Source organism: Miniopterus natalensis, chromosome 10 (genome assembly GCF_054644295.1).
Source record: "Miniopterus natalensis isolate mMinNat1 chromosome 10, mMinNat1.hap1, whole genome shotgun sequence".
In the NCBI taxonomy this organism is placed as follows: Eukaryota; Metazoa; Chordata; class Mammalia; order Chiroptera; family Miniopteridae; genus Miniopterus; species Miniopterus natalensis.
In genome coordinates this window covers 16,287,500-16,313,977 of record NC_142090.1, presented here as the reverse complement: position 1 = coordinate 16,313,977, position 26,478 = coordinate 16,287,500, and the positions used below count along the sequence as shown (strand labels likewise).

Sequence of the window (26,478 nt, the reverse complement as noted above, 5' to 3'; positions counted from 1 at the left end):
GAGAGGGGCTGCCTTGTGCACACCCCCCACCAGTGATCCAGGCCGCAACCTGGGCATGTGCCCTGACCCGGAATCAAACTGCAATCTCCTGGATCCTAGGTCAATGCTCAACCGCTGAGCCATGCCAGCCAGGCCTAAATCTGACATTCTTTACTAACATAAAAATACATGTCATCTTCACACAACACTAATTTTCCTTCTTTGCTAATGTGTAGAGGTGGATTATTGCACAATTCAATTCAATCTAATTCAAATATTTTATCAAAGATTGTACTATTATGCCAACACTATGCTAAGTACAAATAAAGTACATCCTAGACTTTATAACAACATGACAACTTCTCTTCCAACATACAGTAGCTCCCCTTATCTGGAGGATATGTTCCAAGACCCTCCCGTGGATGCCTAAGACTGCAGAGAGTACCAAGCCCTATATATACTGATTTTCCTATACATACATACCTTTTCACTTAAAGGAAGCACTTTACAGCTTCTCTTTGGTATATTCAAATTACCAGCATCACTCTTATACTTTGGGGCCATTATTAAGTAAAATAAGGGTTACTTGCATGAGAAAGCCTAGCTGGTGCCAGACCCATCACTAGAAGGACTTACTCTATGACCTCAGCACTTTTAACCAATCTGTGTAGCCCAGGTTATTATCTGGAAGAAGTGAGTCATAACATCTCAAAGCAAGATGCTACAAGAATAAATGTTAGAATGAGAAGAACCACATTATTAAACTCAAGTATCAGAGAACAAGAAAGGTAGAACTGAGGATAAGAATGGGCCAGCAGGATAGAATTTAGCTACTTGTTACTAAAAGCTTTTTTTTTTTAAAGGACAAAGGTGAGCCCGGCCAGGCGTGGCTCCTAGGATCCAGGAGATCGTGGTTTGATTCCCGGTCAGGGCACATGCCTGGGGTTTCGGGCTCGATCCCCAGTCAGGGATGCTCAGGAGGCACCTGATCAATGACGGCTCTCTCATAACTGATGTTTCTCTCTCTCTCTCTCTCCCCCTCTCCCTTCCTCTCTCTGAAATCAATAAAGATATACTTTTTTTAAAAAAGAATATTAGCTCTATTTACTAAAAGTGGCTCACTAAGGGGAATGGATAAATTGGTACATTCAGACAATGAAATATTACTCAGTGCTAAAAAGAAATGAGTTATCAAGCCATGAAAAGACATGAAGGAAATTTAAATGCACATTGCTAAGTGAAAGAAGGCAATCTGAAAGGGCTATGTACTATATACTGAATGATTCCAACTATATGACATCTGGAAAAGGCAAAACCATGGAGACTAAAAAAATCAGTGGCTGCCAAGGAGGTGGGGTGGGGAGAAATAGGTGGAGCACAGAGGATTTTAGAGCAGTGAAAATACTGTGTGAAACCATAATGGAGGATACAAGTCATCAGACATTAGTCCAAACCCATAGGATGTACACCAAGAGTGAATCCTAAAGTAAACTATTTTGGATAATAATGACGTGTTACTGTAGGTTCATTAATTATAACAAATGCATCACTTTGGTGGGGGATGTTGATAATGGGGCAGGCAGGCTGTTCGTGAATGGGGGGTGGAAGGATATGGGAAAATCTCTGTACTTTCCATTCAATTTTGCTGTGAACCTAAAACAACTAAAAAAATAGCCCTGGACAGCATGGCTCAGTGGTTAGAGTGTGGACCAGTGCACTGAAGGGTCGAGGGTTTGATTCCCGGTCAAGGTCCCATACCTGGGTTGCAAGAGTTTTTTTTTTAATATATCTTTATTGATTTCAGAGACAGAAAGGGAGAGGGAGAGAGAGAGAGAGAAACATCAATGATGAGTCTCTGATGGGCTGCCTCCTGCATGTCCCCTACCCGGGGCCTGAAACCTGGGCATGTGCTCTGACTGGGAATGGAACCTTGATCTTCTGGATCATAGGTCCATGCTCAACCGCTGAGCCACCCCAGCTGGGCTGGGCTAGGTTGGAGGTTTGAACCCTGGCCCTCCCTGGTCAGGGCTTGTGCATAGCAGAGGCAACAAATTGATGTGTCTCACACTGATGTTTCTCCCTCCCTCTCTCCTTCCCTTCCTCCCTCCTCTTCTTCTCTCTCTCTCTCTCTCTCCTCCCTCCACTCTCTAAAAAATATTCTCAGGTGAGGATTAACAACAACAACAAAATTGTCATGATTTTTTAAAAAAGCTATTGGGGCATGCAAACTTAAGAAAGTGACAAAGGAAAAGAGGTTACAAAGAAACCAGCTAAGCCCTGGCTGGTATGTCTCAGTTGGTTGGGGGTCCTCCTGCACACCAAAAGCTTGCAAGTCAGGGCACATGCTTGGGTGGTGAAAATAAATAATAAAAACAGTTATAAAGCCACTAAGATGACCCAAAGTGTCACACTATTGACTCTTAGCATCTACATAACATCCAGAAGCTGGCAAAGGCCAAAGGTCTGAAAATGCACTACCAAAGTAACCAAATCAATAAACAGCTGGTTATAAACACTTCTGACTTTATACCATACAAAAATCTAGGTGTCCCCTTGATTTGATATATAAATTCTGAACTGTCCTCTACAATCTCAAAATAAAGAATTTATTACCACTATATTTATAAGTAGTGAGGTATTTCCCACTAATATTTAATTTTTCCCTTTCTTCCTCACTATTTCCAAGGAAACCCTTGAGAAATAAATTCTTTCGCTTAACTTTTTAGCCTAAATCAAATGGGTTAGGGGAAATTTTAATATCCTACTGTTGCTTTTCCAAAGGCCACTAACCAATAGCCTTAGTTATAAATATACTCTGCTCAAGAAATCAGTATAGCCCAGCCGGGCGTGGCTCAGCGGTTAAGTATCGACCTAGGATCCAGATGATCGGGGTTCAATCCCCAGTCAGGGGCGTGCAGGAGGCAGCCAATCAATGACGACTCTTCCATCACTGATGTTTCTGTCTCTCTAGCTCCCTCTCCTTTCCTCCCTCTGAAATCAATAAAGATACATTAAAAAAAAAGGTGATATAAAAAAATATTGTAAAAAAAAAGAAATCAATGTATTGTATATACTTTTAGACTTTCATCATATGAAAATAACTTAGTCTTATTCATAGGGAGAAAGGAGAAAATGGTAAAAACATCAGGCAAAATAAAAATATTCCAAAACTGTTAAAAGTAAACAAGTTTTCTCATTTAAAGAAGATTCAATTGCTTAGAAAATTCTGAAATAAAGAAAAAGTGACAGCCAACTACAATTATATCAAGATTTTCATAAGAAATTACAAATAGAACCACTAAAAAGAAAAAAGTATCAAAACAGTGAAAAATATACTCAAGATAGAACACAATGTTTCTATGGGCCAAAATATTGGCCTTTTGCTGGAATTAGCAGCTAATAAGAACATATTCTTCTCTCTTACTGAGTTAATTATATAACCACAGTAAGTCCTCACTTAACCTAGTAGATAGGTTCTGAAACTTTGAGCAAAATGACATATAAAGAAATCAATTTTACCATAGGCTAAATAATATAAGTAAGAATTTAGTTCCTATAGCATCTCATCAACATTGTAACAAAATGACATTCGAGAACCTGCCATACTTAATAACAAAAAGATACACTGAATGTAATAGCACTTTATCATTACCTTGCCCCCAAGTTCTCCTTCTGATCTAAAACTCTTTAAGATTACAGAATTCCTTTCGTATAAGTTCTTAACTAATAGCTTTGCAACTCATCCCAAGTTTATCTTCATTTTCACATATAAATGTTACAGATCTAAAACTGCCAAATGTAGCCCAGCCGGCATGGCTCAGCAGTTGAGCATGGACCTATGATCCAGGAGACAAAGGTTTAATTCCCAGTCAGGGCACGTACCCAAGTTGCAGGCCCAATCCCAGGGAGGGGGGAGCATGCGGGAAGCAGGCCATCAATGACTCTCTCATTGTTGATGTTTCTCTCTCTCTTTCCCTCTCCCTTCCTCTCTCTGAAATCAATAAAAATATATTTTTAAAAATTAAAAAAAGCCAAATGTAGAAAGTTAAATTTGCCATGCAAATACCTAAACAAATCCACCAAATTGGTGTACTTCTAGACCACATCTTCATACATTTATATCTTATTTCCAAAGAGGTAGTACCAATTTATACTTCATTCAAAAATCAAATGTATCTTCTATACAAAAGCCACTAATAACTAAAAGGAATGCAATGATACGTTAGTATCAAAAGTTAAAAACAATTACTCCCTCCAGAAGATGGAGCCTAATTCCTCTAGCCCCCGTGACTGTCAGCTTAACTACACTCAGTGACTCGCTTCCAAAGAATAGAATACAGAGGGAAAAACACTAACTTTACAGTGGAGAAATATGGCAAGCACAACCTTAGTCACCTGGATCAAGGTTAATGTAACCTGTGCAGTCATGAGGGGGCACTTCCTCTCTTCGGTATTCTTTCCAAACATCCACAATGAATTTGGCCAAATTTTAAAACCTCATTATGAGGTCTAACCATGAGGGGGGGAAATTACATAAACAGAAACTGAGGAGCACACCAAAAAAATACCTGACCAGTACTCTAAACCAGTTTCAAGGTCAGATAAAACAATGAAGGACTAAGAAACTGTCACAGACTAGGAAATACTAAGGAGACATCATTACTATATGTAATGTGGTATTCTGGATTGATTCTTGGAGCAGAAAATTCATGGAAAAACTGGTGAAATCTGAATAAAGCCTGGAGTTTAGTGTACCAACATTGGTTTCTTAGTTTTGACAATATAAAATAGTAACAAAGAGGTAATTTTTGTATTATCTTCACAACCTTTCTGTAAATCTAAAATAAAAGTTTATCTAAAAAAAGCCATAAGCTAAAAACATTAAGGGAAAAACAGTAAAAAATGAGAAAGGCTGCTTACATCCCAAGCTTTCTTTCATAAATCATCCCAACTTTTAAAAAATTAAGCATCTAAAGTTTTTATACATGCTGTGTTGAAACTAATAATTTTAAATACTAAAACATGAAGCAAAATTGATCCACTATAGGCACTCAGAGCTTAAATATCAATAAAAATGTTGGCACCTAAATTTTCTGCGAAAGACATATTTAAGATATCTGGAGAGTATTAAAAAGCATAAAGGTAAAATATTTAAATGCTTAAATACTGAACTGTTTCAAACTCTGATGGGATCCTACCCTAGCTCTGGGCATATTCTTTTATTCAGTTATATTCCCATTCCCTAATTTACCTTTTAAAAAACAGAATATAATTTAATTAATTAAATATATAAAATTTTGAAAGGAACAGTATGCTGCCATTCCAGCTTGATAAAAGCTTCTATAAATCAGGCACTCCTACAGGCCTTTTTTTTTTTAATTGACAGGGCACATACACAAAACACAATGCCATCTAATCTACTGGTGGACAGAGATACCAGAACATTTACATAAAACCTACTAAGTCATTTTGTTTTTATTTATGACTCATATTCATAAACAAGATTAACTGAGGCATTAGGCTATACAGCTTTAATTCTATTTTTCACATAACCAATGTGACTACTAAGTAGTGAAACTGATTTTATAATTCACAGGTAAAAAAGTAGACTCCTTATTTCAACTCTAGTTTTATTTTTTTCTATCAATAATAAAAACAAAGTTACCAGAATTTACAGCCAAGCATCAGTATTTTTCAAACTGTTATTTAAGGGCACAAATGATATTGCCTAGAAAGAAGACAATTACTCATTTCAACTAGGAGCCCATATATTCAGAAAGCAACCACTGCTTTGTAATACTATTATTTGCATTGCAAGTTTTCTCCACGTAGAAAAAGATGATAAAATCTATGTAAGATTCTAAAATTTCACTTTAAATAATAAAATGCCATCAGAGTCCAGCCAGTATGTCTCAATGGTTGAGCGCCAACCTAGGAACCAAGCAGTCACAGTTCGATTCCCTGCCCGGGCACATGCCCAGGTTGCAGGCTCAATCCCCAGTAGGGAGAGTGCAGGAAGCAGCTGATCGATGTTTCTCTCTCATCAGTGTTTCTGTCTCTCTATGCCTCTTCCTTCCCCCTCTCTCTAAAAATCAGTAAAAACTAATTTTTTAAAAAAATGTCATCAGAACTTCATCAGAACTAACAAAACACTGTAAGAATGACATTTAAGAACTAAGACAGCCAGCTCTAGCTGGTTTGGCTTAGTGGTTAGAGTGTCCACTCTTGGACTAAAGGATCCCGGGTTCATTTCCGGCCAAGGGCACGAACCTCAGCTGCAGGCTCGATCTCTGGCTCTAGTTGGGGAGCATGCAGGAGGCAACCAATTGATGTTTCTCTCTCTCCCCCCCTTCCACTCTCTCTGAAAAGCAATGGAAAAAATACCTTCAGGTGAGGATTAAAAAAAGAACTAAGCCAGAACTAACGGACTACAATCATTACATTTTATCCAATTTATTCAAATTAGTAATAAGCCCCAACTTAATGTTTTGGTGGTTTTTGTTTGTTTATTTAGAGGGAGGGAGAGGCAGAAAAGGAGGCAGAGAGAAACACTGATATGAAAGAAACACTGACTGGCTGCCTCCTGCACACCTCCCCTGGGGACCCACCCAAAACCCAAGCATGGGCCCCTACCGGAACTGAATCGGTGACCTTTTGGTATATGGGTCGATGCTCAACCAACTGAGCCACACTGGCCAGGGCAAGCCCCAATTTAAAAGCACTCAAGTCATATACTATTTTTTTATTCTATGGAAAATAGCATTTCAAATTATATTTCCCACCAAGCAAATAAAAGGTAAGATGTGTACCTGTCAATTAAGATAATCCAGTTCAAAGGCTTGAATATATATACATATACCAAGTCACACACACCCCCCCCCCCCCCCAAAATAGAGAATAAGCACAAGCAGACATGGTATTTTGTTAGTCATTCTTTGAATTACAAGATGCAAAAGGGCCGAAACGCAATCCTGGGAAAAAGCTCCCAAAGGGGCCGGGGACTACTCCCATTTATGCTGTCTGAAGAGCACAGGAGGATGCTGGGTGATAAAGACCTCTAGACTTCCTACCTTGAGGACTCAAAAGAAAAAGTAGCTTCTAAATCTTAGAAACACTGACCAGATTGTATAATACTAGTTTAGAAAAAAACAAATTCTTCAGAGACAAGGAGAGACCAGTACCTTACCTTACCTTTAAAGTTTAAGAACACAAAATTCAGGTGCCAAGTTCCACTGTGCCTGACTTCACTGAAAATTAAAGCAAATCTAAGGCACAGCCCATCTTTACATTCAGAAGATAAATAGCAAAGTTGTAAACTACTATGCGTTTTTAGCATAAGTCTGAGTTTGATAACTGCCAAGCTGCACAAAGTTAAATAGGCCAAGTATGCTCTGATTTTCAAACTCCTAGAAAAAAAGGACCTGGCTTCACTACTACTTTTAATTAACCTTGAATATAAGATACTGTAAAGGATCTGGAAATACCTTCTCCCTAAAGGTTTATTTATGCGATTTCCTGCCAGCGAATTTAACTGTCTTGCTAGATTTCTAGAAATTAATCAAAATATAAGCTAGGAACACTAATAGAAAACATATACATCTGAAATACTATATGAATGATACTATGGTCTTTATGAGCCACCAATAGTCTTCCTGATGTATCATGGTTTACATGTTATAAAATTCTTAGCTAATCTCAAAGGAAACGGCACATTAATTAAAGATAGAAAGAATCTGGTACCTAACTATTCTAACCCAAGAGCCTGTAGAAAAAAAGATAAAAGCAAATGTGTTCACAAAAACATGAATGACTCAATACAGGTATACTTAAGTATATGTCATTTGATAATCAAAGACAGCATTTAAGAGCTGCTATTCTTTACTGCCAGGAAAAACGGGCAGCAATCCAGATAATTAAAGAACACACTCAAAAGTCTACTTCCTCTCCTCCTTCCACCCATAAAACAAACCTGACTTAAAAAAAAAAGTTTTTTGTTTTTAATCCCTAAGGATACAAATGAATAGAGAGGCAAAATACAGGGTTTTTTCCCTCTATATCAAGATAGTAGCTATGGCAAATTGAATGAATTAGTTGGTAAAACTAACAGATGCTAACAATGTCAAATTGTGTTGCCAAAATCGATTCTGTTATCAAACATGTATTATGGCCCAACCCGTTTTGCTCAGTGGTTAGAGTGAAGGGTCCCAGGTTCAATTCCAGCCAAGGGCACGTACCTCGGTTGCAGGCTCCATCTTGTCCAGTAGGGGCTCATACAAGAGGCAACCAATCGATGTGTCTCTCTCATAACAATGTTTCTCTCTTTCTCCCCCTTCCACTCTCTCTGAAAGCAATGGAAAAAATATCCTCAGACCAGGATTTAAAAAAACACATGTATTATGTTCTACATTTTAATATACTTTATTCTAAAGCAACACTGAGATCAGCCACCAAGTGAAGATAAACAGCTAAAACTCCTTTTGTCAGAAAATGCCACAAGCATTTAAAAATGCATTTCCCTGCCCAGCCAGGCGTGGCTCAGCGGTTTAGCATCAACCTAGGATCCAAGAGATCACAGTTTGAGTCCTGGTCAGAGCACATGCCCGGGTTGTGGGCTTGATCCCCAATCAGGGGTGTGCAGGAGGCAGCCAATCAGTGACTACTTTCTCATCACTGATGTTTCTCTCTCTCTCTCCCCCTTCCTCTCGGAAATCAATAAAGATACTTTTAAAATAAATAAATTAAAAATAAATAAAATAAAATGCATTTCACTCCTATTCTCATCCATTTGAATGTAAATATAATCTGTAATAAAAACCCAAAATATCCAAGACCTCCATCATTGCATGAGTTCATTTTAGGAGCCTTAGTTTAGATTAGTGATCTGACCAAGTAGAGCAATTCCTCCGCCACTTATGCCGTTTCCCTTTCCGTCGTTTCAGTTATTCATGAGCAAAATAATGGAAAATTCTACAAATAAACAATTCATAAATTTTAAATTGCAAGCCTTTCTGAGTAGCATGACAAAATCTCACAAAGTCATGCTCCATCCCGCCCCGGGGGTGAATCACCCATTTGTCTAGCATATCCCACTGTATACACTACCTACCCATTAGTCATTTAGTAGCCATCTTGGTTATCAGATCTACTGTCAAGGTACTGCAGTGCTTGGGTTCCAGTAACCCTTATTTTACTTAATAATGAATGGCCCCTAAGCACAATAGTAGTGATGCTGGCAATTCAGATAAGCCAACGAGAAGCTGGTAAGGGATGGTATGTGTGTATAGGTAAACACATAGTATATGTAGGGTTCAGTACTACCTGTGGTTTCAGGCATCCAGTGGGGGTCTTAGAACATACACCCTGCTGATAAGGGGAGGACTACTGTACCAGGTGACAGTTGTGGAACCCTGAAGGCCATACATAAGTTACCATTTGTTAATAATAATAATTTATTTTTTAACCCTCACCCGAAGATATTTCTTCCATTGATTTTTAGAGAGGGAGAAGTAGAGGGGAAGAGAGACACATAGACTGGTTGTCTGCAACTGAGGTACATGCCCTTGATCAGGAATTGACTCCACGACACTTTGTCCACGGGCTGACACTGTAACTACTGAGCAAAACCGGCCAGGGCAATAATAATTTTTTTAAAATCCAGTTTCTTTTCCTGTGGAGTGAAACAAAAAGGGTTATGTAGTTTCAAGCTTTGCTGCCAAGGAGATTTACTAATTTACTCACAGATTTAGATAATTAGCAAAACAGTAAAGATCCAGTAGTCTGTAAGACCATAAAACAATACATCCAACTATGTAACACTTGGTGGTCGCTTATGGACATGATTCCTACCAAATCAACTTTCTACATATAGACATTACGATGGAAATGTTTACCTGAATTTTTGAATTTTTAAAATTAATCAACCTTTCAGAAACTGTCTATGCAGTACAAAGACAACTGATTGAAAGTACTATCCAGATAACCAAAGTTATACTGGCACCATTTAAACAAAACAACTAAATTTATTTTCACTAATCTGAGTAGTAACCCAACTGCTTCTAAGCTAACAAGAACCAGGCACATGCTGTGTCTAATTTTCTATTTATATTACCTCAATTTAAGATTTTATAATCCAAGAAACCTTGAGCCCTGGCCAGGTAGCTCAGTTGGTTAGAGCATCATCATGATAACCAAGGTTGCAGGTTTGAATCCCAGTCAGGGCACATACAAGAATCAACTAATGAATATATCAATAAGTGGAACAGCAAATCGATGTTTCTCTCTCTCTCCCCCCCCCCCTTCCTCTCTTTCTAAAAGTAATCAATAAAAATTTTTTTAAAAAGGAAACCTTGAAAAGTATACATGATAAAAACCTGATACATGGAAAAAGAAACATTTTGACTAACACTAAGAAGAAAATGAATAATTTGCAACATTAATAACAATTTCACATACATAATGCCTCCCCGAAAGTGGTTTAAAGTTAGAAACCAAGAAGTTGAACAAAAGACATAAAAGATTCCATTCCCGCCATGCGGGTAGCTCAGTCGGTGGGAGCGTCATCCTGATACGCCAAAGTTGAGGGTTTGATCTCTGATCAGAGCACATACAAGAATCAACCAATGAATGCATAAAGAAGTGGAACAACAAATCAATGTTTCTTTCCTTCTCCCTTCCTCTCTTAAAACACACACATACACACAATAAATAAAAATTTTAAAAAGATTCCATTCCCAATCAAATAATATTCTAAATCCCTAAATATGACTCCTACAAGTGCTATAGCCTAGGCACCTTTTGTGAGCTCAAGGTCAGACCCACCAGCCATGTCTTTTTTTTAAAGATGACAAAGTCCAGCCAAGCCTCTCTTCTTCGCATGAGTTTCCTACTCCCCTCCTTGACTTCTTTACAGGTTAAAAGATCAGTAGTACCTATTCAACCACTACCTAATGCCCTAGATACCTAAGAAACAGGGGAAGATAAAAAAGATCCTTCATCCGTCATGGGCATGTAGCTGCCCTACAGGGACTTCTACCACCTGGCTCTTGAGGGCTTGGGTTCTTCCAGTCATGGCAGTTACCACCATGAGCATCAGCCTGCAAACAATCAGCCAGCCACCTTTCCCAAGCATCTGGTGAGATACAGAAAAGCAACTACAATAACCATAGTACCTACCCATAAAAATGTAACAATTCTTTTCAAATGCGGTATCCTGAGAATCACTAGTGTAACAACCACCTCTCAAAAGTATACACTGACTTTGCTGTTTTTTCAAAGGTTTCTACACTGCACATAAATTACACTTTGGCAATCTGAAAATAACACACTCTGATATTCGTGCACCATCCTTGTGTCTGACGACTGAACCAAAGCCTTCCACTGAATAAATTGTCACTGCCTCCAACCTGAAATAGACATAAACCAGGTTGTCTTTTTGCTTGTTAGCCAAGCTAAAAGCTCTAGCTTGGCTAACAAGACGTTATAAGATGTTAATTTTTTAAGCAACATTTATGTAAATACCTATATATAAATTCTAATGTTTATAATTTATCAGAAAGAATTTGATAGCAACACCTATTACAAAGCAATGTCAAATTTATTATAGCAATGCATTAATTAGTCTATCAAATAACTCACATAGGATGCCAAAATTAACAAAGCAAACCCCCCACCCCATCATTTTGTTAAAAATTAACTTTCAAAAACAGATAAGTGATGATGGACAAAGACTTGACTTGGGGTGGTAAACACACTTTTGTGCACCTGAAACCTGTGTAACTTTGTTAACCAGTGCCACCCCAATAAATTCAATAAAAAGGGGGGGAAACAGATTTCAGGAAAACCTATTAAGGGATACCCTAATTCTGAGAATCTGTTTCCAGTTCTGAGTTGCTACTAGTTCTTTTCACCTGAGTTTAGTCCATATGAAAACTGAAGATATTATTCAGACCTCAACATAGACCTCAATAGAGTCCTATGTAAATAAATATCTGTAAACTGCTGTAAAGGTAACTGGAGCTGCTAAGTAAAACTAATGTTAAAAAAAATTTTTAATCAGTATTTTACAAAAAGAAAAGGATACCATAAACAAAAAGTGTGCTCACCTTTTTAAAAAGTTACAAAGTCTTAGGAGCAAATGGAAAAATGTTATCTGTGACCATAACTGCTAAAGTACCATTTCAAAGGACTACAAAACAAAAATATTTCACAGTGAATATTTAACTAATTTTGAATGGGGGAGAAGACAGACCAGCTACAAAACTAACTCTGACAGAGTTAGGGTAGAAATCAGTGCTTTAGGATCATGCTTCTTATGGGATTCCTTTAAAATAAACAACGAAACAATAGTTTAATATCACAATCTCACTCTGCATGAAATAAAGACTATCATCAGTAAAAATTAAATTCAAGCTACCTTTTAAAAGGGTAAACCTATTATCTACCAAAAGTGGATTCAGCTATGCCACTCCTACATATTTACCCAAGAGAAAAGAAAGCATATCCGTAACAGCTTTATTTGTAGTATCCCCAAACTGGAAATAACCCAAATGTTCATAAGGAGGTAAATGCATAAACAAATTGTGATCTAGCCATACAATGAACTACTCAGCAGTAAAAAGGAAAGAACTACATAGTAACAACATGGATGAATCTCAAAATATGATGAAAGAATCCACACAAAAACATTACACACTGTATGATTCCATTTATATAAAATTCTAGAAAATAAAATAATTATAGTGACAACAAATCAGATCAATGGGTAGGGGGAGAGAGAAAGACTACCCAGGGGCACAAGAAATGTTTAGGGAAGATGAATATGTTCACTATGTTGATTGTGGTGATGGGCTTCATGGGTGAGTGATACTTATGTCAAAACTTAGCAATTTTGCCCTGGCCGCTGTGGCTGTCAGTTGAGAGTTGCCTCATACACTGAAAGGTTGCTGGTTGTATTCCCAGTCAGAGCACATATACCCAGGTTGCAGGTTCGATCCCGGGTTGGGGTGGATGTGGGAAGCAACCGATTGATGTTTCTCTCTCACATAGATGTTTCTTTCTCTCTCTCCCTCTCCCTTCCTCTCTCTCTAGAAAAATCAATAAAAAATATTTTTTTAAAAATCAATTTTAAATATGCAGTTATTTTATATCAACTTTACCTCAAATGGAAAAAATTTCAAGATACCAAAACTAATTCTACAGCTTTTGCCAGTCATAGCTATCTCCTCCTGATGTAATATATTTGACCTACCAACTCACAGTTGGCCCTTTTAGAAGTATAAAAGTATCCCTAATTTGAAGATCACCATTATCACAAAAAACATGAAAGTTTCAACAAGGAGATCAGAACTCATCTTTCATCGCTATGCCAGGCTGACTGCTTCAGTGCAGAAATGACGCCAATAAAAACACAACAGAACAAAATGAAAGCCCACTGAGTGCGGGTCCCAAGATTTTTAATTAAATATTTTAATTCAAATGTTTACCTTCTTTATCTAGAAACCCATTTCTGGAAAACAGAAATAATCCAAAAATACAGGAAAAGCCTTATGCACAATAGGTTAATTTCAATCTTATTTATCACAGAAAAATGACTAAGAATTAAACCAATGAATGGCATATTATATCAGTTATTCATTATGTCTGATATTTCTAACTGTGAAAAATAGCTGCAAAAATATTAAAGGCATACACTGTACAATCAACAGGTTGAAGAATATATCCTGGAGGGAAAAAAGGCCAATGAAAAAAAACATCATAATGTTAATATTTGAGGACAATGGTTATTAAATTGTGGTCCCCAGATCAGCAGCAGCATCTGGGAACTTGTTAGAATTGCAAGTTCTCAGGCGACACTCTAGACCTCCTGAATGGAACAACTCCAGGGGTGGGACCCAGCAACCTATTTTAACAAACCTCCAGATAATTGAAAACCACTGTCTAAAGGACAGGATTATGGATAACTATTTTCTTTCCCTTTTTGTAACCTACATTTTCCTCAATTATCTTAGTACTTGTATAACCCAACTAAGTTTTTTTTCATTAAAGTATTTTACTAAAATGTACACTGTGGGTCTATAGTTGAATACTACATTATAAGCACTTTTGCAGGTCTGAATTGTACGCCTAAAAATCAAATGATTCTTGGAACCATTAAATCTGTTAAGACTGAGTAAGATACTAAATTATATACACTATATATAAATACAGGTCAAGGTGTTAGGGAAATTTCACAACACTAGAAAATCAACAAATCCATGGTTTTCTAACACATGCACACAAACAGGGTAAGGGACTTTTATGGGTCACTTCTGCAAAAGATTTCCCCCCCCAAAGCTGAATTTTTAGGCTTGCGTGTAATTTACTGGAACTGCACTGCAGGAATCAAATGTCCTGAAGTTGTGAATGCTTACTCATGTAGGTTCCTGCTTAACCAAAATAAGTACTAGTGTGTTATATCTGTCACCAAAATCTAGGCAGAGAAAACAAATTCAGAACACTGGGAGTTGCCAAAGAGTTAACTTTGAGCTTGAAGACCATTAAACTGTTCTACCTTCCACCTCATTGTCTCACTAAAACAGAGGCCAAAGGAAATAAAGGGGAAAACACAGGTTCCTAACTGACACTGGAGCTAGTTAAAACATTACATAATTGTCTACACTTTGAGCACAAATCAAGAGGAACAAAGATTACTAACTTAGGGATAGAATAATTATTGATTAACAGCAAAATACTAAAGTTGATGTCAAAGACAAATGGCTACACATTTTAATGTTTCTTATTTCCATTTTTTAACATCTATCTTTTAAATAACAGGAACACAGATTCCCATACATCCCATCACATAAAATTCACACTTTAACCTTTCTATTCCTTGAAAAGTCAATTCTAAAAGCAAATACAAATTATTCAGAAAGGTGATACATACAGTGCTGAACTTAAAAATATATATATATAAATTGTTTGACAGGTTACAGGAGCATCATGACCACCCACACTGAATTTTTCACAACTAAACCCCCTGCACCGAACACCAAACCTGGCACAAAGGGAGTACTCAAACATTTGAGGGGATGAATTACTACTGAAAGCTTCTGAACGCTAAAGCAGACAACCAAAATTCTGTAGGATTCACTAACTTCTATAAATGAATTTAGTGTAAGTCACTGCCCCTTTCTGGAACTCTTAAAGCTTTTGCAGCAGAAGCTTACATTTCTACCACACTTTTCAATCTCTGCATGAGTCAGTTAAGTATAAAGCAGCAACATATCCTGTTTTAAGTTTCTGCACTCCCTCTAAAAAAGGGAATCTTTGAAAAGTCTTGGTATTATAAAATAAGTTCCAAAAATCTCATAACAATAACAAATACAGTGCATGTCAAGTTCCCATTACTATCAGATCTACTTTTCTGATTTAACCTTGAACATTTCTTTCTCTCTAAGAGGTCAGATTTTCCTCTCTTCCTTTTAACCCCTGAAAATGCACTTGATCCTGTAACACCACACACAAGGCCTCCCCAGCCCCTACTTCTTTTGTATATAAACACTGTCTGGCCACACACTCCATCAGCTGTTTGGTAGCTCCACCCCTCCTCCTTTTCCGGGTAGTAACAGAGCAGCCAATGAGCTGTGAGGAGCTGTGCCTTCGGCCTTTTGCCTGCATACGCTTTTCCAAAACAAGCAGCTCCAGCCTTCAGCAGGGGCCACCGGTTCACAGATAAAAGGATCACCAGGCTGTGCAACAGGGTGAGTCGACTAACCCCACCAACAAGGAAACCCGTGTAATCTGAGCTGTTTGTTCCTGCACCAGGGAGAACTTAAACCGATATTCCTTTAGGGCAAATCACGCTTTAAGGTCACCAGAGTCCCAGTTCTCAGACAATCTAAATAACCAGCGGGGTTTGAGATGGAAACCTCAAAGGTTGCCAAGCTGGAAACAACACAGTATTGCTAATCTACCTGACTTTGCAGACAAATGGCCACACCATTCACAACCATTTCACAGGATTTGGGCTAACTGCAAGTTTCTTGACTGGGACTTTCTTAACAGGGCCCAAAAGTCATGTACATCAGTTTCTAGGCTCCTGGAGAGGTTTGCACAACACTCAGCAAAGGATCAGAAGAGCAACAATGAATGAGTCAGAGTTTCAGAACATAATCGCCCAGCAGATTATTAAGTGAATCGGTGCAAAACACTCCCAGTATAACTTGGAAGTCAATTCTCCTCCTACCAACCGGTCACGAAAGAAATGATCACGGACTCCAAACAACCAGAATCGCTGTCTCCTAGAGAGGTGGTGGAAGGCAGTGGCCAATTAGTTAGACATCTTCCCTCCCTCCCCCCACACCGCTACTTTCCCACTATACAGGTTTCCTACCAGGCTGTAAATCGTGGTGGCATAATTACACTCAGGAGACATCCAAAAATGGGCTGAAACAGGAGATTGCAATGAAACCAGTTATCAGCCTCCACACCAAAGAAATCATCAAGGGACACTGAGGGGCAAAAAGCAAGTACATTCCTTCAGACCTTTTCTACTTCCTCTCCACCATCTTTCATTTTCAACCCCCAGCCCTTTTACACAATTGTACTCATTTTCATAGTGGGTTGGGGAATTTTTTCCTTAAATTTTTTGCTAAATATACCTTGCTCAAAAGCTGTTGGCTCCATTTGGGCCTACTAGGGTGAATTCAAACAGAGAAATGAGGCCACAAAATCTCTCAACCTCACAAGACACATGCACACACAAAAGGAAATACGAAAATTTTAACTTCCAAACTATGTTAGCCCACAAAATAACACGAAACAGATAACCTCTGCCTTTTAAATCCCGAGACCGTTGTCCTATCTCAGAGATCTATGATTTTAAGCGCCTCAGCTTTCTTTTGTCAGAAAGGAGGAAGGTGGGGAAAGAACAGAAGGCCAATGCATCTTAGCCTTTCTTCATCTTCTACTAAAAATAAGCTATGAAATAAGCCACTTAGGGGAAGAAAAAAAGACACCCTGCTGTTCTTTGTCTGTTTTCCTCTCCCTCTCCGCCCCCCACACCCCTACTCCTAAATGCGGTAATCATTCTAGATGCCACAACTACTAAATGAACAAAAGGCACTGTATGGAAAAGGCATCAGGTCAAGTTAGGCCTCACCCTTTATCCTCAATCTTCTAAAAATATGTATGTATATAATTTGAGAATCTGACATTGATCAAAAACAGCTGGCATTCTCTCACCCACCCCCATCCCAATTAAACATTAGGTAGAAATTTGCATTAGGTGTGACAGTAACTCTCAATTCAAGATAAAAATAACTCAGATTCTGCCACCATGTCATTTCCTAGTTTCTAAACAAAAAACCAGAAACTGCTTTGTGTAAAATGTACACACAGCCATAGTTACAAGTTTTCCTGAAACCTTATGAAAAGCCAACATTACTGGCATCATTCACACATTTACAAAACTCAATCAGAGCCACAAACAGCTCATAAAGAGTCTCACTTATGCCTGGACATATGTTTGGTACATAATATATACTTTATAACTTGCTCCTCTCTCTAATCTCCACTCCCACTCCCCAAAATTCTAAACTTCAAAGCCTAAAACTTAGAAGTCTATCTGTTCCTAATTTCTAGCCCAAGTTTCCTAAGTGAGGATAAAAACACCTTCTTATTCCTGAAAAGATTATGAAAAGAAAATCTCTTGCCCAGGCAACTTCCCTCCCATCCCCCGCTTCCAAACTAAATGCAAAAACTACTTGTTTAAAACTTTAGTGAATTCCATATCTGAGTATTTGACAACAATCATCGATCTCTACATAGAGGTAAAATATCCAATCAAAAACAGTAACAAATAAAAGGAAGAAAGAAGGAATTCACCTGAAGAATCTAGCCAAACAACTTGAGTTATATAAACAAAACCCTGCAACAGGGGGAAATGGTGGGGGGATGGGGGTGAGAGAGAAAGAGAAGCAGGAGACAGGACTTTTTAACTGTGTTTCCCACACTAACATTTCCCACCCGTTTCCCTCTCTCCCCAGTGATTAGTTGTTCAGAGCACTGGGCTCATTTCCTCTCCCCCACCCTCTAAATTACCCCTCAAAAATTTTCTCCATTTGTCACAGGAACCTTCGCGAATTTCTCTAGTTGGTCATGAAATAATCAGTCTGGACTCCAACCAAAACCACTGCCTGAAGGACTCTTATCAGTTACAGCTTTCCCACTGCTACCTCCAAAGTACATAAAGTTGGGGGGAAGGGTAGGAAAATAAAGGGTGTCATTTGGCAATTATTCCCCCAAGAACCTTATCTTCATAGAGGGAACTGGCTTAAGTGGCTAGTACAGGGGCTATTTAATCAAGGAGATCCTTTTCCTTTCCCTCCCCCAGCTGTCATATCCACAATATGGAGGGTAGCTTGCTGGAGGGCCTGGGGGTCCTCACCACATTCAACTATGGGTGGGATAGGCTTTGTCACTGGAGAGAAAAACAGTGGGGTTCTTCTAGCGACCAGAAAGCTTAACAGGAGTCCCTGATTTAAAACACTCAGAGCTCTTCACCACTTACAAGAGGGGGCAATGAGCAGACTACTCTCTTCCTAATATAGAAAGGAATTAGGGATAAAGGAGGTCACTTGAGTTACCCCAGTTCAAGCAGCACTGTGAGTGGGGGGAATGGAGGCATCTCAAGAAAGGCAGAACGGCTTCACTCTCAGGAATTTCTATCTCGAGTCGCTAAATCAAGAGGAAACAGGAAAGAGAGACCCTGAAGGTGGGCTTGGTGGTGAAGAGAGGTGGCTGGTCTTGCCAAAAAAAGACGGAAAAAAAAAAAAAAAGGCCGTCTTGGGAGTCCAAACGTCGTGGAGGAAAGTCACGGGCACCGGGGGGGTGCAGGAAGAGCGAGGAAAAACGCACATTTCGGGGTTCTGCAGATAAAGGGGGAGCTGAAAAGACTCTCGGTTCCTGGGAGGTGCCAAGCAGCCGCCGTAGGCACAGGGGGGAGGCCAGGGAGGGAGAGAGCCTCGGACAGTGGCCTGGAGTGCCCCAGGGCCCTTGCTTGGGTTTAAGGGGGTGCCCGAGGCATCCCCACACCGCCCCCTACATACAGCCCGAACCCCCCTCCACGAAGGATACAGCTTGACCACGTCCGTGTCCATCCGCCTCTTGCCCGGACTGGGGGATGACATGGTGTCGCCGCTGCCTCCCCGTCGCCTGAGCCGCCGCCGCTGCCTCTCTTCCTTCCTCCGCCGTCTGTCACGGGCCCCGGGCCCCGGCTCTGAGGAGCCCGCGGCCGCGCCGGCTCCTCGGTGGAGGTGGCAACACCCCCGCGGTCCTGTCGGGTCCAGTCAGCCGCCGCCGCCGCCCCCCGCACGGGGGAACACCGGGTACTGTCCGGCCGAGTGGGGGTGGGGACCCCGCGGCGCCCGGCTTGGGCTGCCCCTCTCCGGCGGTGGGTTTGGCCGCTGCCGGGCCCCGGCGCTCCTCGGCGCCGCGCGACGCTCCCTCCTGCCTGCTCTAGCGTCTGCTCTGCCGCTCACCCTCTCGCCGACTCCCTAGCAGCCTCCACGACCAGCGGACGACTCCAGCTCAGTCGGCCTCTCTACCCCAGCCTCGCTCTGGGCGCCGTGACGTCACCTCTGTGACGTCATCGGCGGGCGGGTCCAGAGGACGAAAGGGGTGGAGCGCCGCAGCAGCTGCGTGGACTTTCCCCGGGGGGTTCTGGGAGTTGTAGTTCCTCATTCTCCTGCCTTCGCCGCCCCCGTCCCCTCCCCCTACTTCCTCACACACTTAATCGCTCAACTGCCAGTGTCGTTACCGTCTTCGCAAACGATAACAGTAAATAATAGCAATATTATTACGTTCATGTGTTTTAGGGTAATGAACCTCTTTCTCACATACGCTATTAAAAAGGATGTTTATTTAATTTAAGGAGGCCAAGGTGACAATTACTCAGGCACCAAAATCTGGAAAATTCCCACACCAGCAGGTTCCCCTGCACTCTGCTCCCTCCTTGGATGGAGAGAATTTGTTTGCTGCGTTTGTAGAATATGGCAAGGCCTTCTCAGAGCTTGCAAACCAGGGTTATACCTTCCGTGTGTATAGGGCCACTATTTCAAGGGTTAGAGTTGAGGTACCAAGGTGACAAAGCCAAAAATAATTTAGTACTCACATCCTTACTCCACAGAGTAGGAGGTAATTTCACAAAATGAACAACTGGTAGAGGCAGGAACACCTTAAATATGCTGTAGTTCAGGACAAAGCTCTTCTGCTCTCCAAACTCCTCTACCAACCCTAGTACTCTGTCATTCATTCAATAAATAGTTATTGAGTACCTACTGTGTACCGATCACTCTGCTGGACATAAGGATATCGTGGTAAACTAAGAATGACTACGTTTGCACAACCCTCCTAATATGGTCTGTGGGTCTGTCAGCATCACCTGGGAACTTGTTAAAAATGCAGGCTAGAGGCCCAGGCTGGGTGCTCATTGGTTACAGCATCATCCCCCGCCCCCATGCCAAGGCTGCCGGTTCGATTCCCAGTCAGGGCACATACCTGGGTTGTGGGTTCAGTTCCCACACACACATACATATGGGGCACATATGGAAGGCAACCGATGGATGTTTCTCACATCGATATTTCCCCCTCACTTTCTCTCTCTCAAATCAATAAATAAAAATAAATGAGACTAGAATTTCACCTGAGACCTACTAAATTAGAATGTGCAGTTTAACAAGGTCCCCAGGTGATTTCTATGGTTAGGGAAGTTTGAGAGACGCTACTCGACAAGACACTCCAAAAAAAGTGGTTAAGTAATATGCAACCCAGGAGTCAGCCAAGTAAAGGGGGTGGAAAATAGTGCTCTAGGCATCTCTCACTATATATCACTTTTTCACTGCCATAAATTTTCAAAATTTTTATCTATGCATCACTTGTATTTTGTCAGTCCCCTTACTAGCCTCACACACACACACACACACACACACACACACCCCTACCCGAGGCAGCAGCAATCAGCTAAAGTTGAATGTTGCTTGCTCTTATCATTACATCCTTCAAAAAGACTGGCTAATTTGTGTGTGTGTGTGTGCCTGCTCACACTAAATATACATAACATAAAATTTGCCATTTTAACCATTTTTGAAGCGTGCGCTTCAGTAGTATTAAACACATCCACTGCCGATGTTGTGCAACCATCGTTACCATCCATTTCCAGAACTTTAATCCCCAAACAGAAACTCTGTACGCACTAAACAGCAACCCCTCCTTCATTCCCCGCTCCCCCAGCCCCAGTAGCCTCTGTTCTACTTTCTGAAAGAGATGGGCTATTTCACTGCTTCTGAAAGGGGTGCATTATTCCTTCCTCCCGCACACAGTCATTCTGTCAGAAGGAGGGCATGCCTGAATGAGGGGATTTCTAACGCTTTATATGACCTCTCTGTCAAAGGAAGCTAAGGATGGAGCAGAAAGTTGTTCCTGACTGCATCTCCTCTAGGTTCTTCAGGCTCCCGTTGCTCCCACCCCCTCTCCCAGCACAGCTCCCCACTCTCCCCCACCTGTAACTCCCACTCCCTCGCTGAGACAGTGCTTCTCAGGCTCTGGTGTACTTCAGAATCACCTGGGGAGCTTGTTAAGCTCACAAGTGTCCAGGCCTCAACGTTGGGGATTCTGATTCAGAAGGTGGGGCTTGGACATCCATGTCTTTAACAAGCTCGCCAGGTGATTCTGATGCAGGCCAAAATTTGAGAACCGCTGCTCGAAGATTCCAATAGGCATCAGCGCTTTCAAAACACCTGCCTGACCCGTCGAGGTGGGTCCTATGCTTCCATAATGTCTTATACAAATAAGGATGTTTCCTCCCCACCTGAGAACAAGATGGCACACTTAGAGGACCCAAAGGTGTTGTTTCCAGAACAGAAAGAACTGGTCAAGAATGGGACATTGAGAAAGAAGGGCATGGGGTGGATCTAGAAATTTCCCCTGGTGCTCTCATCTTCACAGATTCTATGCTGCTGTGATCTAAGTACCAAGCAAAACTTATCAAAGGAGTGTTTAGTTGGGGAAACTTGTTCTGGGCAACACTGGAGAAGTTAGGGTCACTCTACCTAGAAATGCATTGGAGATTTAGCCCTCTGAGCAGTCACTGAAAATGAATCACCCTTCCTAGTGTGTCTAGTAAGTATCGTAGCTCTGGGTTACTTAGGACAAACCTGCCCCTCCCCAGCTCTTAATTATGCCTCAGTTAATTGCATATATCCTCCTGGAGCCTCAATTTTCTCATCTGTAAAATGTGGCTCATAACTTGAGTGGGCTGATGGAGGAAATGGGAAAGATGAATGGGAAAGCCCTTTGGAAACTATGAATTGTTTTTTATAAAGTTAATGTGAAGTGTTCATTACAAGGTGTAATACGATATTTGTGGCAGTATTATTGTATAGTATTATTAATATCAACCCCCCCATTAGCCCCACTCCTTATATACTGTGTATCGTCTAAGGAAAGGGCATTCACATTTTTTAAAGATGTCGTAGTGTCAATTTCTTCTCTTTTTGGTGAAGACATGTTCACATTTTTGTCATACGCCTTTTTCTCTCTGGGCCTTCTGCCATTTGCTCCTTCATAAATCCATCTTCCCTCTTCTGATTCCCCACCCGTGTCCCCCCCCCCCCCCGATCCTCTGTTGCAACCCTCCCCTTCTCCTTCCCGAGTTTGAGGACTCCTGAACCCTGCCCTTGACCATGTAGGTTCAAGAGGTGGCTCCAAATGGTGCCAAATGATAGCCCTGGTTTTACTTTTTGGCTTATGAAACCTGGAGCTTCTCTTGAGCAGAGTAAGTTTGCACTCACTGTTTTTTTCCAATATTCAGCCATTCAGGGTGTCAGTAATATACTCTAAGACAACACTGGGGCCTGGGAGTGTCTGTTTATATGTGTGCACACATGGCACCATGCTGGCATGAGTCGTGTTCTCCCTTATCAGAAACAACCAGGGGCACTGTGAGGGAACAGCTGTCCGACCCTGCCTGACTCACCAGTGTTGCAATCTGGAAACATATTCGGGCCTGTTTATCTCTCCCCAGTGCAGGGCCAAGCTTGACCAGTGGAGCCTCCGATCTCAGGAGCAGTTTCTTAAAGTCAAGAAAATAAGTTTGGAGAAAATGTAATGCTTTGAGCAAGAACCTGCTCTATCTCTGAAGGTACCTGTTAACCCAACAGCACTAAAACCAAAGTAGATTTATCACTGTCCCCACCCAATGTGAAAGTTCCCCATATAAGGCCTTCTGATCCCATTTGATCATTTCTAGTGGGAAATAGGTTCGTCTGAGCTGGCATTCTTGGCATCTGAGATCACGGGTCCAGAACCCTCTCAGGGCAATAATATCATCAGTTCCCTTGCTGCTATGGAAATAAAAGCTTAAAACTCATTTCAAGTTATCTCCGTGTAACCCTGTTACAATCTGTTCCCGCAGAAGCAGTCATTGGGAGCACAGGAACATGCAGGCCACACAGCAGCAAACATGCAAAGATTTCATCTCCTGTTTCGCTGTCATTTCCACAGTGTCTTTGTTCGCTACATCTGCAACAGGCTCCTAGGGCAGACACCAATCCCAAAAGCAGCATGATTCAGTGAGAGCTTAAAACTTAGAGACAGAAGACCCCTTCCAGCCCCAGGTCAGCTACCTATTTTGATGTACAAGCAAATCTCAGAGATATTTTGAGTTCGGTTCCAGACCACTGCAATAAAGCTAGGGTCACAATAAGGCAAGTTGTCCTCTTTTTGCTGGTGGAGGGTCTTGCTTTTAATTTGTTAAAAAAAAAAAAAAAATGCAACATCTGTGAAACACAATAAAGCAAAGGGCAATAAAATAACCTTTGTGCCTCAGTTTAGTCATCTATAAGATGGGATGATAGCACCTACACTACCCTTGCCTAGATCAAATAAAAGAAATGTTGCAGCCTCCAAAGTGCCAGTCATATATAAGATATCATCACGTCCTTTGAGCGCGCACACACACACACTTTCTAATGCCAAGGCTCAAGGAATGTGCAAGGTTGGAAATTATTCACACCTACATCCAGAAGCCCTCACCTGAGCCAACGCCCTTGTTTGGAGCCCTTGTTTTGCCAGTCATGGCCACCTGTGTTTCTTCTGCTGCTTCCTCATATCCCTGATCTGGAAATACTGGAAGCCCCAGGCTCAGTCCTCAGGCCTCTGTTCTTCTTTATCCACAATTAAACCCTAGGTGACCTCATCTAATCTTAGAGCTTAAATTGCCATCTATACTCTGACTCCCTAGTGTACCTTTCTGATTGGCGCCTTGCCCCTGAACTCCAGACACATACATATAGCTGCCTATTAGGCATTTCCTCATATCCAAAAATAAACTTCTGACACCCTCTCTACCTCTTCTTCACATAGTTTTACCCACCTCAGTAAATGGCAACTATTAAGTTGAAATATATGAGATTACCATTTTTAAAGTTAAGAATAGTCAAATATGTCAACTTCAGTACATCCTTCCAGCTGTTCAGGCCAAAGGCCTGGGACTATGATCCCTGACCCTATATGTAAACTATCAGAAAATCCTGTTGGCTCTACTATCAAATATATCCAGAATTTTATCCCATTACCTCTACCAAGACATCATTAGTACTACAGTTGCTTCCCAACTGGCCTCCTCTCTTCAACTCTTGAATTCACTCAGATAGAAGCCAGGGATCCTTTTAAACCATAAATCTGATCTTGTCTCCCCACTGTTCAAAACCCTCCAAGGACTTCACATTTCACTCTATGTTAAAGCCAAAGTCATCACAGGCTTCCCAGGCCCTACAGGAGCTGACCCTACCCTTTTCCCTCACTGCTTTCTAGCCACACTGGCCTTTTTGCTGTTCCTCAAATACATAAAGCATGTTCCTGCCTCAGAGCCTTTGCACTTGCCACTCTTTCAGCCTCAAACAGAAATATTACCGTCTCCAAAGAGCCTTACCAGCACCTCCTCTTCTCCTTCCCTGTTTAGCTTTTCTCCCTAGGACTTACCACCATCTCAGATACCACATACAGTATTTTATTTAGCTATTTGTTTGTCTTCTCTCTCCACCAGAATGTAAGCTCTATGAAGACAGCAATTTTGTCTGTTTAATTTACTGCTATACAGCCGCCAAGGCCTGGAATAGCCTATGGAGCACAGTAAGTGCTCAAATATTGAATGAATAAAAGAAAGTAAGACTCTAGCTGAAAAGTCAACAAAAGATTAACAGCTTAGCCCAGCCGGGCGTGGCTCAGCGGTTGAGCGTCGAGCTAGGATCCAGGCGATCGGGGTTCGATTCCCGCTCAGGGTACATGCCCGGGTTGCGGGCTCGATCCCCAGTCAGGGGCATGAAGGAGGCAGCCGATCAATGACCCTCTCATCATTGATGTTTCTCTCTCTCTCTCTCTCTCTCCCTCTCCTTTCCTCTCTCTGAAATCAATAAAGATATATTTAAAAAAAGATTAACAGCTTATAGTGGTCCCTAATGGTCTCTGTACAGTGGCAGGAAATCTTACATATTGAACACCTACTCTGTGCCAGGCACTGTGCCAAGGTACGTTACTTACGACCTAAGAACCTGGCAAGATAGATGTTATTTTGCCACCTTTATGGATGAAGAACCTCAAGTTCAAAGAAGTTAAGTAATTTGCCCAAAGTCACATAGCTGGTAAATAGCCGCATCAGGATTCAAATCCGGTTCCCCAACTTCAAAACCCACACCACTAGCACTCTGCTGTGCCACCCTGCTTGTTAACACACATGAAAATTAATTTGTTGACATTGATGAACTCATTATTTGGAAGGCCCAACCTAAATCTCATCTCCTTCGTGACCGTGACCGTGAAGACTTCTAGGCTATTCTAAACCAAATTAACGTTCCCATGAAAGGGAAAAGTCTGTGCCTGCCCTCCAGTGTTTGCCATCTCAACAAATGGCGCCACCATTGGGCAGTTGCTCAGTCTATCCTTGGAGTCTGCCTTTTTTTTTCCTCACACTCACATTCAGTCCATCAGCGAACTCCCTTCAACACACTTGCCAAACCTGAGCCCTGCTCCCCACGTCCACCTAATCTGAGACACCACCCCCTCTGCAATAAATCTGTTTATTGGCCTCTCTGCTTCCAGTCTTGCCCACCATGACCCCACCCTCACCTCACAGTCTGTTCTCCACCCAGGAGCCAGACAGATGTCATAAAATATGATTCAGCCCAAGTCACTCTCAGTTTAGTCTTAAACTGAGACTAAACTTCCATTCTGTAGCCTCTGTGAGGCTGTATAATTTGGACCTAGACCCTGCTTTCAACCTCATTTCCTGCCTCTCTCACAACCCCTCAGCCACTCTAGGTGTTTGTATCACTGGACACCCCAAGTTCCTTTCCACTTCTGGGCCTCTGAGCTGGCTGTTCCCTTTCTGGAATGTCCCTCTGTTAAGTCCCCATGGCCACCAACTCCCTGCTTTCTGCACTTAGGTCTTTATTCAAATGTCCT

General features: G+C 41.2%; 1 protein-coding gene across 2 annotated transcripts in view; it reads right to left on the bottom strand.

Annotated features, from left to right (window-relative positions):
* Window positions 1–19,239, bottom strand: part of UBE2H (ubiquitin conjugating enzyme E2 H) — a 101,782-nt gene extending 82,543 nt beyond the window's left edge. The window contains exon 1 of one of the 2 annotated variants that reach the window (XM_016213341.2): window positions 19,096–19,239. In XM_016213341.2, coding sequence (XP_016068827.1) covers window positions 19,096–19,148 — 53 coding nt within the window. In that variant the 5' untranslated portion in view covers window positions 19,149–19,239. The remainder of the gene's footprint in view (window positions 1–19,095) is intronic. The other variant, XM_016213340.2, reaches the window with a different exon arrangement.
* Window positions 19,240–26,478: the final 7,239 nt, after the last annotated feature.